This window comes from Lutra lutra, chromosome 10 (genome assembly GCF_902655055.1).
Source record: "Lutra lutra chromosome 10, mLutLut1.2, whole genome shotgun sequence".
NCBI lineage: Eukaryota > Metazoa > Chordata > Mammalia > Carnivora > Mustelidae > Lutra > Lutra lutra.
The window spans coordinates 87382229-87397611 of NC_062287.1; the positions used below are offsets into that span (position 1 = coordinate 87382229).

General features: G+C 42.3%; 2 protein-coding genes across 4 annotated transcripts in view; one reads left to right on the forward strand and one right to left on the reverse strand.

Annotated features, from left to right (window-relative positions):
• APIP (APAF1 interacting protein) overlaps window positions 1-10771 on the reverse strand; it is a 28147-nt gene extending 17376 nt beyond the window's left edge. Inside the window, exon 1 of one of the 2 annotated variants that reach the window (XM_047691325.1) lies at window positions 10556-10771. In XM_047691325.1, the coding sequence (XP_047547281.1) occupies window positions 10556-10612 (57 nt within the window). In that variant the 5' untranslated portion in view covers window positions 10613-10771. The remainder of the gene's footprint in view (window positions 1-10555) is intronic. The other variant, XM_047691326.1, reaches the window with a different exon arrangement.
• PDHX (pyruvate dehydrogenase complex component X) overlaps window positions 10586-15383 on the forward strand; it is a 68637-nt gene continuing 63839 nt past the window's right edge. Inside the window, exon 1 of one of the 2 annotated variants that reach the window (XM_047691323.1) lies at window positions 10586-10697. Coding sequence is in view for 1 of the 2 variants with exons in the window: in XM_047691322.1 (XP_047547278.1) it covers window positions 10996-11155 (160 nt within the window). In the remaining variant the exon portion in view is untranslated. Of the gene's footprint in view, window positions 10698-10940; window positions 11156-15383 lie in introns of those variants that run through there. The other variant, XM_047691322.1, reaches the window with a different exon arrangement.

Below are 15383 nucleotides of genomic sequence, written 5' to 3' on the forward strand. Positions count from 1 at the left end.
ACAGGCAGAAAAATGAAATTGGATCATTTCCTTACACCACACATGAAAATAGACTCAAAATGGATGAAGGATCTCAATGTGAGAAAGGAATCCATCAAAATCCTTGAGGAGAACACAGGCAGCAACCTCTTCGACCTCAGCCGCAGCAACATCTTCCTAGGAACATCACCAAAGGCAAGGGAAGCAAGGGCAAAAATGAACTATTGGGATTTTATCAAGATCAAAAGCCTTGCACAGCAAAGGAAACAGTTAACAAAACCAAAAGACAACTGACAGAATGGGAGAAGATATTTGCAAATGACATATCAGATAAAGGGCTAGTGTCCAAAATCTATAAAGAACTTAGCAAACTCAACACCCAAAGAACAAATAATCCAATCAAGAAATGGGCAGAGGACATGAACAGACATTTCTGCAAAGAAGACATCCAGATGGCCAACAGACACATGAAAAAGTGCTCCACATCACTCGGCATCAGGGAAATACAAATCAAAACCACAATGAGATATCACCTCACACCAGTCAGAATGGCTAAAATTAACACAGTCAGGAAATGACAGATGCTGGCGAGGATGCGGAGAAAGGGGAACCCTCCTACACTGTTGGTGGGAATGCAAGCTGGTGCAACCACTCTGGAAAACAGCATGGAGGTTCCTCAAAATGTTGAAAATAGAACTACCCTATGACCCAGCAATTGCACTGCTGGGTATTTACCCTAAAGATACAAACGTAGTGGTCCGAAGGGGCATGTGCACCCGAATGTTTATAGCAGCAATGTCTACAATAGCCAAACTATGGAAAGAACCTAGATGTGCCTCAACAGATGAATGGATAAAGAAGATGTGGTATATATACACAATGGAATACTATGCAGCCATCAAAAGAAATGAAATCTTGCCATTTGCGGCGACGTGGATGGAACTAGAGGGTATCATGCTTAGCGAAATAAGTCAATCGGAGAAAGACAACTATCATATCATCTCCCTGATATGAGGGATAGGAGATGCAACATGGGGGGTTAAGGGGGTAGGAGAAGAGTAAATGAAACAAGATGGGATTGGGAGGGAGACAAACCATAAGTGACTCTTAATCTCACAAGACAAACTGAGGGTTGATGGGGGGAGGGGGGTTGGGAGAGGGGGGGTGGGGTTATGGATATTGGGGAGGGTATGTGCTATGGTGAGTGCTGTGAAGTGTGTAAACCTGACGATTCACAGACCTGTACCCCTGGGGATAAAAATATATGTTTATAAAAAATAAAATTAAAAAAAAAAAAAGACTGAAGGAAGTTTAAGAAAATCTACCATAGAGAAGGTACCATGAGGGAGGAAAACTATTAGAAGACATGCTTTGTTTTTAATGCTCAGAAGGTGGATCTCCTACTGTTATTTGACAATGTGGAATTATTCAGAATAGAAGCATTTAGTATAACACCATGGGACAGGCTGCATTTAGTATAACACCATGGGACAGGCTGCAATAACAAGGTGGGGAGATGCCCAGTATATATAAGTGTCTACTACAATGGCTGAAATAAAACAGAATCTAGTGCTGAGAGGAACATGCTTCTGTCTGTCCAGCGAATTTTTTTTACACAAAAACATCTTACTCAATTAAGTCATGATATACATATGACAGTTATGTGTTCATATTGTGTTGGTTCAATTTTATTTTTTTTTCTAAAATCTTTTTTCCAGTGATTACACTGTTTTCTCTTATTACAAAAGCAATATCTACTCACTATGGAGTATAAAGTCAAGAAAATAACATGGAAAGGACTCACTAAAAAGCAATCACCATAAACACTTTCTGGGCCCATTCTGATGAAGGTATGTGTGGTCTGGGAAAAAATGTATGCAGGTTGGGATAAATTTCAAGCTTTATGTATTTTTATTGAAGTAGAATTGACATTTGGCATTATAATAGTGGATAACATAAAGAGTAGATATTTGTATATATTGTGAAATGATGAGCACAATAAGTCTAGTTAAAATAAGAGCTTATTTTTATTAAGTCTAATGATTACTTTTTTAGGAAAAAAAAATCAATGTTTCCCCCATTTTTAAAAAATAAAATTAAAGAAAATGAAAATAATAAAGAAATACAATGAATTCTACTTTTGGCAGTATGAAATACAACCCTTAACTTGAAAACAACTAAAAATGCTAAGTAAGTTTTTTTAAAAGCATTTTTTTTTAAGATTTTATTTATTTATGTGGCAGAGAGAGAGATCACAAGTAGGCAGAGAGGCAGGAAGAGAGAGAAGGGGGAGTAGGCTCCCCCCTGAGCAGAGAGCCTGATACAGCGCTTGATCTCAGGACCCTGAGATTATGACGTGAGCCAAAAGCAGAGGCTTGCTTAACCCACTGAGCCACCCAGGCGCCCCTTTTTAAAGCATTTCAAATTGCTAGGCAAGCAAGAAAGTAAGGTTTCACAGTAGCCATAAAAGAAACCAGGGTGAGTCTACCTGGGAGGGAAGCTCTGAAGTCATAATTTCCCTGAAGGTATTTGCAGAACTCTGGTGAGCTTAAGCTTCAATTTTGATAGCTCTATAATCCACTAGAAATGTGAGATAAAACCTAGGATGGCCTCAGAATGGGGTACCTGATAGAAAAACCCTCCATAGGCTTGTGACCAGACATGGAGCTACACCCTCCAGGTAAGGGTGAACAAGACATAGTGCTTGTGCATAAAAGCACAGCAAGGAAGCTTGCCTAGCTAAATATTGGCACTGAGTAAAGGGGAAAAACATCTTTGAGTCCAAAGAGAATTACTGAACAGACCAAATTTTCAGCTATTAAACTGGCTTTTGGAAATTATGGTGTTTTCCAAAATTCACTGTTAATATTTTACACATACACTTTATTTTGGCATAAATGATAATTTGATGGAGTAGACTTCAAAATATAAAATTAACAACATGGGAATGTTAAAAGTTTTTGAAGTTCTGAGTTAGCATAGGCTTAGGAGTTAATGGACATAAAGTGAAACTGACATTATAGCATTTACTGCTTATATTACTTTGGATTTCACTTTAATCCATAAAATGAAAACATTCTGAGGATTAAAAGGAGATATAGTGCTACAGGATTATAGGTATGGGATGAAAAAGTTTTTTTTTAAAGAGAGAAAGTAATGAAGATAGAGCATCCACCAGGACAATATGTGACACAGGGTTAGCTTCCCTCCCATTTTTTTTCAGTGTTATGTTAGTTCAGGTGTACAATATACCGTATTTGACAGTTCTATATATTACCCAATGCTTACCACAATAAATATAGTTGCCATTGTTACCATATAATGTTATCACAGTATTATTGACTGTATTCCATATGTTGTACTTTTCATCCCTGTGACTTATTTATTTTGTAACTGGAAGTTTTACTTTCTTTCCTATTCTAACGTGTTAAAAATTCTTGAATTAAAAATAATAAGAATGCTGTGTTGCCTTTCCTTATATCTGTCCTTACAAAATCTAGCCAGAATTATCCATGCCCTGTATAATTTACTATTTCCTTTTTTGGTGATACAAATGATATTTTAATTATATATTAAAGTACAGCTAATGAGAAGACTCCTGCAGTCTTCCAATCCTTAAAACCATCAATTTGCATAGCAAGTTGCAAACATTATAGAAAATGGTCTGTTATTATGGGTCTCTCCCCTTTTCCTTTTGTCTTTTCCAGTATTGAGTTATTAAAGCAATTAGACCGCTTAGTGCTACAGGAATAACAATGATAAGGCAGCTGTTGTTAATAAAGTTTCATTCAACCGTTCAAACCCACAAAATTACAATTTCAGGGAAAATAATCATGGAGCAGTGGGAACTAACAAATATATTGGGTAAAATGCAGTCATCTAAATTGTTCAGAATGGTAAGGAAATAAATATTAGAACATATATTTCAGTAAGAACAGACAAGAAGGAAAAAGGTTAACATTTACTTCTCCCTGGAATGTCAGTAATATTACTTGTCTGTTACTGTTATGTCTGGTTTTCAATTAGAGTAAGAATGTTGAAAGTCATTTCTAAAGTTGGATTACAATCAGCTTCTTATAGTAGAGGTCCTATACCATGAAGGAGAAAGATTTAACAGTACTTTGTGTATATTAAAAACATTAAAGCCTAAAAAGTTGTTGAATCAATACTTTTAAAAATTTTCCAATCCAGTTGTTTTAAGGAAATCAGCTCTACTGTCACTGAGATACCTGGTCCCAGCTAACAATGACTCTAAACCTGCCCCTCTCCACCTCTTCTTTCAATTTAAGCATAAGAGAGACATGTACTGCTGGGACAGAGGTTTTCCTGGAGGACTCTCCCACAACTATAAAATAAACATGTCAAAGATATTATTTAACCCATCAACTAATGACAGAACCAGAAAGATGATACAACTATGTCCAAAGACAATGCAAAACACACATCCTTATAAAAGAATCAGGAATCCTTGATTTACAAACAAGGAAAAACTGGACAATATCCTCCAGGCAGCAACAAATCCAATGTCCAGAATACAGGTCACATTTCTCTGATCAATAATCATCTGCACTGTTATCGGCATTCTACAGTTTACAGAGCTGCACAATAGCCCTAAGACACCTACTGATTTTTTTTTTTTTCCTCATTTCAGTCTTTTATAATTCTTGACACTGGCCTAAGACAGGGACTGGATGCAGGCAGAGCCAAGTTGTCAGCATTTTCTCTCTCTGGGCTTGCAGAGTCTCGGTCTCATTCTCCTCTCTATGCGTATGAGTTTTCTTTGCAACTTCACTTCCCCTCAGAGCCCTATTTCTCCCTTTTACCTTTACCGTACTTCTTCAGGTCAGCTGAACACTGAATAGAAGAAATGAGAAGACCTGAAGCCGGCTTCAGCTTTGACCTCCCACTAGCTGAATGCCCTCAGGCAAGTCAGTGACACTTTCTGGGTATCAGTTTCCTTATGTTAATACTCGAATCCTTGATTCCCAGACTTCCCTAGATAGGCCAGCAATTTGTTGTTTAAATTTCAGGGACTGACATAAGGTTGCCAAGTTAGAGCATTTATGTCATTTAATCATCATTATCACCTTCCTCCAAAAAGAAAGGGCATTTTTATTAATTTTTTTTTATTTTTTTCAGCATAACAGTATTCATTATTTTTGCACCACACCCAGTGCTCCATGCAATCCGTGCCCTCTACAATACCCACCACCTGGTGCCCCCAACCTCCCACCCCCCACCCCTTCAAAATTCTCAGATCGTTTTTCAGAGTCCATAGTCTCTCATGGTTCACCTCCCCTTCCAAAGGAAAGGGCATTTTTAACATAAAAAAAAGTAGGATCATCTCAGAATAAAAGGTAGTCCTTTAAATTGAATGCATTAATTTTATGAAATTCACTTTTTCATTATCCTGATTTTTCTATTTTGCAATAATTGAGTGAAAACTCTTTTAGGAACTCCTATTTGGGGGAGGAATAGGGTGATTTTTTTTCCTATTTGGTCTCCTTGTCTACAGTTTCTCCTTCCACTCCTTCTTCTCTGGCTTACCCTCCACTCTCCTTTTGGTACTAAAAGGATACACTACTTTGATCAGAACCCCTATTTCTCCAACCACAGAAAGCTCAAATGCAACATCTTTGGTCTGTTACTTAAGTCCTTCTGCTTTCTTACCCCAGTTTACCTTTTCAAATATTTTCTTTCAGTTTATGTTTATATAAATCTCTTAGTTGGGTGTTCAAACTAGTTGTGGTAGTCAGCCTCCAGGATGACTCTCCGTGGTCCCTGCCTTCTGGTATTCACACCCTGGTGCGCAGTCCTTCTCACCGCGTACCGGGGCGGGGCTGCATGACCAAGGACTGCAGTAGCAGGGCAGAAGAGATGGTAGGTCACTTCTGACATTAGTCTATAAAACACTGAGCTTGGTTGCTCTCCCTTGGCTCACTTGGTCCAGGGGAGCGAGCCAGCTGCTAAGTAGTAAGGGTACTCGGCCTACGCAGAAGGCCATATGGTGGAGATGTATGGGCAAAAGTCAGTGAGGAATGGAGGCCTGCCAACAACTACACGGGCAAGCTTGGAAGCAGACCTCCAGCTGCAGTCAGGCCTTGAGAGGACAGCAGTTCCAACAGATGGTTTCATGGTCACCATAGGAGAAACCCTGAGCCAGAACCTTGAGCCAAACGCTCCTGGATTCCTAATGCTCAGCAGCTCTGTGAGACGGTACATGCTTGTGTTTTAAGCCTAAGTTCTGGGGTATTTGTTATGGAGCACTAGTTAACTAAGACATATTTTCTTAGTTTCCAAGTGCATCTTTTTTTCTTCGCACTGTTATTGCTCATGCTGGATTTTCAATGATCCCAACTCTAGCTGTCAGACTCCTGCTTGTTGGCCTTTATATCCACTTCACGGGGATTCCTTCTCTCTTCATCCCAGCAGGAAGTGATCACTCCCTCTTTTAATCCTGTGCCACAACATTTGCTCTATGTCTCTCTCCTTTGGTATTATAGAGCCTTCTTCTCATTCATTCTTTCAGCAAATTTTTACTGTAAGCCCTGAAGAAATGAATATGAGTAAGATAAAAATCCTTACTCTTGAGAAGCTCACAATCTAGTAAAGAAGTTATGAAGAGACAAAGCAATACATAATACAAGATAGTCCAAGGTAGCTACTGGTGGTGGTGGGGGCGGGGAGAGCTAGTGGTGGGAGGGAGCAGGAGCTGGGAAAGCTTCACAGGGAAGGGGATGGTTGAACTAAGTCTTAATGAGGCATAGTCCGAGTATGCCAAGCATTTCCTGGCAATTCAGCCATGAACACGTCACAAAGTCCCTGCCCTAAAGAAATTTACATAGGAAGAAGGAGACAAACTAGGAACTTAGAGAAACATAGCAAAGATCAACTTTGATTGAGGTGGTTAAGAAGAGCCTCTCTGAGCACATGAGGATCTAAAGCCTACAAAGCGTGAAAAAAACCAGTATAATGAATGTGTTTGTACATGCAAGGTTTTTTCTTAAATGTTTTATTTGTGAGATAGAGAGCACACACCAACAGAAGCAGGGGACAGGGGCAGAGGGAGAAGCAGACCTCCATTGAGGGTGGCTCAATCCCAGGACCCAGAGATCATGACCTGAGCAGGCAGATGTTTATCGGACTGAGCCACCCAGGCGCCCCTCTCACGCCCCAAGGTTTTATGTTGGGGAATGGCAAGCACTCCAGGCCAAGAACACAGCGAATGTGAAGGCTGTGGAATGAGACAGTGTTTGACATGTTGAAGGAATAGGAAAAAGTCTAGGTGGCCAGAGCAGAGTACTGATGAGGAAAGTACAGATGAGTTTGCAGGGGCCACATCACAAAGGGGCCTGGAAGCCATGCTGATGAGAACAGTCTCACTGAGAGGGAAGGCATTCATGGTCAGAGAGACAGGGAGAGGGGGAGAAACAACTTCTGGATGTGAGAGTGCAGGGAAATCCTGAGTGGAGGGATTGGGCTTCTTCCACCTTGAGAAATGAGAAGATGGGTTCCTGTTGAGGCAGATCAGCAGGTTTTGTGGGAGGAAGGTGAGTAAGTTCACATCCAATGTCTTCTATTTTCTCAAGTATGAACAAAGTCATCAGCTGAGTAACAATGTGAGGACAGGGTATGTATGGGAGACTTGAAAAGGAAAAAAAATATAAAAGATAAATACCTTGAAAAGGTATAAACTAGTAATTTCAGGGAGTGGGACAGTAAAGTATTAGGGAAACCCAGATGGTCATTGGGCATTGGTAAGTGCCAATCTGAGGCGGAAAGGTTGAAGATGAAGCGAGGCCGGTCCGCGTAATTGTGTAGTTTTCTCCAGGAATGTGGCTCAGTGCAATCACAAAAACGATAGTCAGTAGGGTTCATCTTGGGCTGGGGGTTTTGGTAGGCCAACTGTATTTGTAAATTAGGTCAACCATGACCTTAAGTAAGAATTGTTTCAATAGACTGGGTGTAGAAGCCAGATCTCAGCGGATGAAGTAGTGAATAAAACTTAGAGGCTGAGAATTCTAAGGACTCTCTCGATAGTGTGGCTGTGAAAGGCTGGATAGGGAAACTGGTTAATAGAGAGTTTTCTTTACAGGCTAAAAGGTAAAATTAGGAAAAAGGGAGAGATTAATGACATAGGAAAGCAAAGCCTAAAATAGGTCAATTTTTGTCAAGACAGAGCAGCTGGAATTAGACCAGGGAGGATTTACCTTAGGAGGAGGAAGAAAGATGCAGGAAAATATGTAATAATATAATTAATAACAAAAATAGTTAACATTCACTGAATATTTATTTTATACCACATACCAAAGGCTTTATATGCACAATTTAACTTACTCCTAATAACTGTATTATGCTAAAAAGATTAATGTCCAAGAGCACTCGGATGGCAAGTGGCAGAACCAAGATTTGCACAGGCAGTCAGATTCTGGATGTCTTATTCTTAACCCTTACATTATAACGTGGATGTCTTGTTCTTAACCTTTACATTATAACGTAGGTGGGTACAGGAAGAAACTGAAGAAGTTCACACCTAATAGCTTCATTTTCTTTGTGATTTTGGAGGCAAAGTCCTCCTCAAAACAGGCTTAGAGGAGAGGACGAGGTGAGATGGTGAGGTTTTGGGACAGTCACTTAAGGTAATGTGAAGGGAAGCCCCTCAGGGGACTATCATGAGGTGCATAGGAGCTAGCTGCAGTAGGACACAATAATATTTGTAGAGACACAAATGTGTATCGTTGAGTGACCCCCCCCATCCCTTGGGAGTTCTCAGTGGAAGGCATTTAAGTCAAGGCAATCATTTATAATATGGGATGGAGGATCCTATGATAGAGGCTACACAGAGAGACCTGTATGAGTAAAGAAAGAAAATCCTTCACCCAAAAAAGAATGGACTAAAGGGGCAGTGGTTGGGCAGGGAAGGAGAGGGGAGGGTGGAGATCTGATGAGGTCAAGGAAAATGGGGAAGGGTACTGAAAAACCTTGTGTTATTGTAATATCAAAGAACAAGAATTATTCAGGGTAAACACATACAGGACACTGTGATAGGTAAGCTATAGTTAAAAAATACAAGTAGTTCCTGGTTTACTTCCGAGCTAAGCATAGCTCCCTGAAGGGCAGGGAACATGCTCTTGATATAACAATATACCTACCACAGTGCTTTGCTCAATGAACACTGGGTTAAGATCACATCTACATTAAGAAAAGTCCTATGTCACAGGTTACAAACTGGTGGCCCATGGCCTGAACCAGACTTACAGGAAGTGGTTTACTGAAGTGCATATCCAAATCTGTTGAGTATGGAGCTATGGTAACCTGGGGAGCACATTTAGGTGGTACTCACTGATCAGCTCGCTCTAGACCCCGAGCCGTCAGATGTTCTAACGTTTTAAGAGAAGCCTGAAGAGTTCTCCATTTTGAAAGGTCGGCTCAAATTTTTTATGAGCAATGAAGTGAACTAAACTTGCCAGGTTTGGTTTGAGAATTCTCGTTTATTCTCATCCCCCTTGATAAAGGTTCTCCCTGATGCTCATTTAGATTATATTTCACCAAGATTTATCTACTGGCATTAACATATGTGTTATTGAAACATCTTAGCAACGATTCTAACAGGTTGCTTTCCTCACTTTCCACACACACCTGCCTGGCCATCTGACCTGTATCCAACATCTTACCCCCTTCTCACCCAATTTTCCCTGTCCAGCATTCCATCCTCACAGTCGTTTCTGCTCATCTGGGGAGTTACTTATTCATACGAGATTGACAAGTATTTCGCAATAAAATCTCCCACGTGTTATTACTTTTTAATTGGAACCTTCAGTCCTAAGAAAGAATAACATGGGGGAAAAAGGATGCTAATTTTAGGGAGGCTCTTTCCCTGCCTCTGAAGCAGGGTGTACTGCAATTATTTATCCGTCTAGTTTTCCTCCAGACCCCAGGCCATTTGTCTTAATCACTGCCGTATCCCTGAGCACGTAGGTGTTCCATAAAACTGTTGGGAGTATACCCAGTGAACGAAAAGCAGATGCAGCCCGAGGGTGGATCTTCCTATGACTCCTGCTCAAGGAAGCAAGCTTCTCCGATCATCCCTAATCACTCTAAACTGAGGCAGGCAGAGAGGGAAAGCGCTGGCTCCTGGAGCACAGCCCCGATTTGGCCACCGTTTCCAGTGCGCCCACTGCCTGCCAAACGTCCGGCTGGTCGCCAAGGGCGGAGAAAATAAGCTCGCGAGCAAACAGTCTTACTCCATCTGCACTCCAGAGTTTCCCGTTGCCTTGTTTGGCCTGTAAGTCCCCAAAGTTGTTTCAAAACACACTCAAGACACCCGGCGCTCTCCTCCGTTATTTTCCCTTTAAGGTGTCTGGCGCCCGGTGCCCGCCGTCGGAGCCCAGCTCCGGGAGCAGGGACCGCGGCGGGGCCGTGGCCTCGGGTCGGCCCGGGGAGCCGAAGTGGCGGAGAGCCGGGGTAGCGCCCGCACTGGGCCCAGGCCCCGCGGGTCCGCGCTCCGCGCTCCCGCCGCCGCGTGCCACCAGCGCCTCACCTCCGGGCTAATACCGCAGCGTGGCCCCGCCCCTACCTGCGCGCCGCAGCGCCGCGAGCCGCAGTCTCCCTCAGGAGCGTGACAGCCCGACATGGCCCGGATGAGGAGAACCACGACCTCCTATCCTCGCGGGCTTCGGAACCCGGGCTCAGTCTGGGTTAAGGAAGACCCGTCTGTGGTGAGGTCGCAACTGCAAACGGGCGGCGCTGAGGGCAGCCCGAGGGCTGGGCGGACCAGGCGGAAAGCGGGTCTCGGCGGGCCTCGCAGACGCGAGATCCGGAGGCGCGGCCTCCTGGCCGGGAGGTGGGGCGAACGAGGTTGGAGGCGGGACTAAGGAGGGCTTCTTGCCTCGGAGAGGCACAGACGCCGCAGGAGTTCGGAGGCGTGGCCAACATGACAGGAGGCGGGGCCCGGGAGGGTCTTGCTGACGGGGCCATCAGGCTGTGCTGCGGGCAGCCCGTGCCAAGGCTGGGAAGATGGCGGCCTCCTGGAGGCTAGGCTGTGACCCTCGGGTGCTGCGCTATCTCTTGGCCTTCGGGGGGTGCCGAAGACTAGAGCTGGTGAAGGGCGCTTCCGGGTGGTCTGTCGGGCGCGGAGCTAGTTGGAGATGGCTTCACAGTACGCAGCGGCTGCGGGGTGAGTGGTCGGGGTCGCTCAGCTTCTCTGTGTAGCTGAGTAATGGGCCTGGGCCGGGGGCTTTTTGATCAGGGCCCATCTGGGTCTGAAGGTGCCCGGGGCTCTCTGTTCCTGAGACCTTTTCTTGGGGAGGGGTCCGCCGACTTGGCCTAGTGCATGCCGCGGAGGGTTTTCTTGGGAGCTGGAAGAACCTGACTCCGTTCCTGGGCCCCTGGTTGGTATGGCTTCTCTGTGACCTTGCCTTGGAATTTGGGTTATTTGTGACGCGCAGAGACAGGTCCTAAACGCTTTTCTTCAGGCCACTTCTCAGGTATATCTCAAGCTGCCCAAGGTTGCTGAAATTCAAAAGCCTCTGGTAGCAGTTCGTATTCGTTCTCTGGGCCCATCTCTATGGGGAGGTCTTTTCTACCAGGCCCCTCGGGTTGCCCCGCGCGACGATTCGCAGAATTAATTTGTAAATACCTACGGCATCACAGACTTGTGCACAAGAATATTTTATGCAAAATATGCGCTTAAAAGAGTGGCAATTTAGGAGGGGAATCATACCAAGAAGTTATTAGAAAAAAAATTGGCGTTAAGTAATGACATTAACACTGTTCACACAATTCTTTTAGTATACAGGATGCAATATAGTATACCAGGCATTGTTTTTTCTTTACGGGGGTGGGGGGGGGATATGGCTTACATTTTGTGTGTGTGATGTATTACCTGCCAGTCATCCTGGCACTCCACAGTATGAAACTAGGTGCAGTAGGCAGTGCTTAAATATTCTGAGCTACCTGAGACTCAGAAAAAAATAAGTTACAAAGAGTCACAAGATGAGTGCACTGAGATTTTAAGATTTGGTAATGAGAACAATTTATTTCAGTTTCTTTGGCTTAATATTTAATAAAATACCTCTTGGAGTAGTAGTACTTTAACTGTGTATAGAATTCCCTGTTTTCCCTTTCCTCATTTTGTTAAATATTAAACTTTCCTATAGCCCCCAGATATTCCATCTGGGGTGGAGCTCAGCCATCTTCATTTTACAAACTACCTTTGGTGAATTGTGATGTTTTAGGTTAGTGTTTGATGGGCTGCACTTTGACACTCACTACCTTCAAAAATCATGAAACAGTAAAAGCTCAGTGTTGGAAATAATTTAGGAAGAGTGTTGGTTTTTTTTTTTCCAAATTATTTAAATTTTAGCTAGTTAACATACAGTGTAATATTGGTTTCAGGAATAGAATTTAGTGATTCATCACTTACATATAACACTCAGTGCTCATCGTCACAATTGCCCTTAATACCTGTCACCCACTGAGCCTATCCCCCACCCATCTCCTTCCATCAACCCTGAGTTTGTTTTCTATAGGTTAGAGTCAATTATGGTTAGCTTCCCTCTCTCTCTCTCTCTTTTTTTCCTTCCTGTGTATTCATCTGTTTTAATTCTTAAATTCCACATATGAGTGAAATACTATGGAATTTATCTTTCTCTTACTGATTTATTTCATTTATCATAATATACTCTAGCTCCATCCACATTGTTGGAAATGGCAAGATTTCTTTCTTTTTGATGGCTGAGTAATATTCCATAGTGTATATATACCACATCTTCTTTACCTATTCATCAGTCATTGGACATTTGGGCTCTTTCCATATTTTGGCTATTGTGGATATTGCCGCTATAAACATCAGTATGCATGTACCCCTTAGAATCTGTATTTTTGTATCCCTTGGGTAAGTACATAGTAGTGCAATTGCTGGGTAATAGGGTAGTTCTATTTTTAACTTTTTGAGGAACCTCCATATTGTTTCCCAGAGTGGCTGCACCAGCTTGCATTAGGAAGAATGTTCTTAACCTTGTTTGTAAAACAGATTCTTTAGAGAATCTTTGAAAGCTTTAGACCTACTCTACAGAAAAAGAGACAAAAAAGTGCATGCAGTTTCAGGGGTTTTCTTTTTTCTTTTCTGCCTCTTACAGTTCTATATTTATTTTTTAAACATTCTAAAATTTAAATTCAATTAATTAGCATACAATGTATTACTGGTTTCAGAGGTACAGACCTGTGATTCATCAGTCTTAATATAATACCCAGTGCTCATTATATCACATGCCCTCCTTAATGTCCATCGCCCAGTTACCCCATTTGTCCATTCCCCTCCCCTCCAGCAGCCCTCAGTTTGTTTTCTACCATTAAGGGTCTCTTATGATTTGTGTCCCTCTCTAGTCTCGTTTTGTTTTATTTTTTCCTCTCTTCCCCTGTGATCCTCTGTTTTGTTTTTTAAATGCCACATATCAGTGAAATCAGATGATAATTGTTTTTCTCTGATTGACTTATTTTGCTTAGCATAATACCCTCTAGTTCCATCCATGTCATTGCCATTGCAAATGGCAGGATTTCAGGGTTTTTTTGATGGCTGCATAATATTCCAGTGTGTGTGTGTGTGTGTGTGTGTGTGTGTGTGTGTGTGTGTGTGTGTGTATGTATACACCGTATCTTCTTTATCATTCATCTATTGATGGACATCTGGGCTCTTTCCATAGTTTGGCTCTTGTGGACATTGCTGCTATAATCATTGGAATGCAGGTGCCTCTTAAAATCACTACATTTGTATCTTTGGGGTAAATACCAATAGGGCAATTGCTGGCTTGTAGGGTAGCTCTATTTTCAGCTTTTTGAGGAACCTCCATACTGTTTTCCAGAGTGGCTACACCAGCTTGCATTCCCACCAACAGTATAGGAGGGTTCCCCTTTTTTCGCATCCTTACCAACATCTGTCATTTCCTGACTTGTTAATTTTATACATTCTGACTGGGGTGAGGTGGTATCTCACTATGGTTTTGATTTGTTGTTTCCCTGATGCCAAGTGTTGTGGAGCAGTTTTTCATGCGTCTGTTGGCCACTTGAATGTCTCCTTTGGAGAAATATCTGCTCATGTTTTCTGTCCATTTCTTGATTGGATTATTTGTTCTTTGGTTGCTGAGTTTGGTAAGTTCTTTATAGATTTTGGATACTAGCCCTTTATCTGATATATCATTTGCAAATATCTTCTCTTAGGGGTTTTCTTTAGACCCTGTTTAAGGACTCCTGCCTCTGGAAACTCACTTAGACAATCCTCATCTGAAGCATCATGACATTTTACCCACTCCACTGTGTACCATGAGCAACATGTCTAACTCAGCCTGAATGTCATCCATAAGAGAGAACACTATATCCCAAGAAAGCCATCTTTGTTTCCTAGTTCCTCCTCCTCTCATGTATAAGGATCCTGGTGATTACATTGGTCCCACCAGGATTCTTTCCCCATCTCAAGGACAACTCTTCATCAACCTTCTTTCCTCCTTCAACCTTAATTTCTCCTTGCCATGTAACATAACATATTCATAGGTTCTGGATGTTGGGATGTGGGACATCGAGGGGGGAAGGAAGGTGGGAGAGAGGCAAGGGTATTACTCTGCTACTCCAGTAGCTGACTGTTAATTGGGTAGCTTTAAGTTATTTGAAATCTTGGGGTGTATTTTTTTTCCCTAATACTGAGCCCAAATTTGTCTCCTGACTTTTCACATACAGATTTTTTTGTTTTGCCATGGTGAATGCACGTGGCAGTCCTTGAACTATTTGTTTTACAAAGCATGAATTACATGGTATTGCCTCATTTTTCACTGAGCTTGGTAGAAATTGTAGTTTCATAAAACGAAGCGACTATTTGGTAATATATAAACTATATGAATTAAGTACACTTCCTGAATAATTTCCACACTCATACATCAACCAGGATCTTAAAGTCTGTCCATGGAAGTCACACTTGGGAGTTTTGGTTTCCTTAAGTAGTGTTTGTTGGCAGCATTTTTATGAGTAAATGACCTATGCCCCGTGCTTAGCACTGTCTATGTATTGGGAAGTGGACCCTCATCAGCCGTCACACATCTGTCAGCATCATGATCTTGCACTTCCCAGCCTCCAGGGCTGTGAAAATATAAATGTTGCTTGTAAGCCACCAGTCCCAGGTACTTTGTTATAGCAGTCTGAAGGGACTGAGACACCGAGCAGTGGGGTCCTTTCCTCAGAGCATATGTTCACAAGAAAGGCATACAAGTGAACAAAATTTGGTCTCTTCCAGCAGGAAAGAAGTTGGGGGAGTGGGTTTGAGTATAACAAGTAGCACCGATAGCTTACTATGTACCATGTACCCTTCTCAGCACTTGACATGACTTAACTCATTTAGTCCTCACAGCAGTTAATGC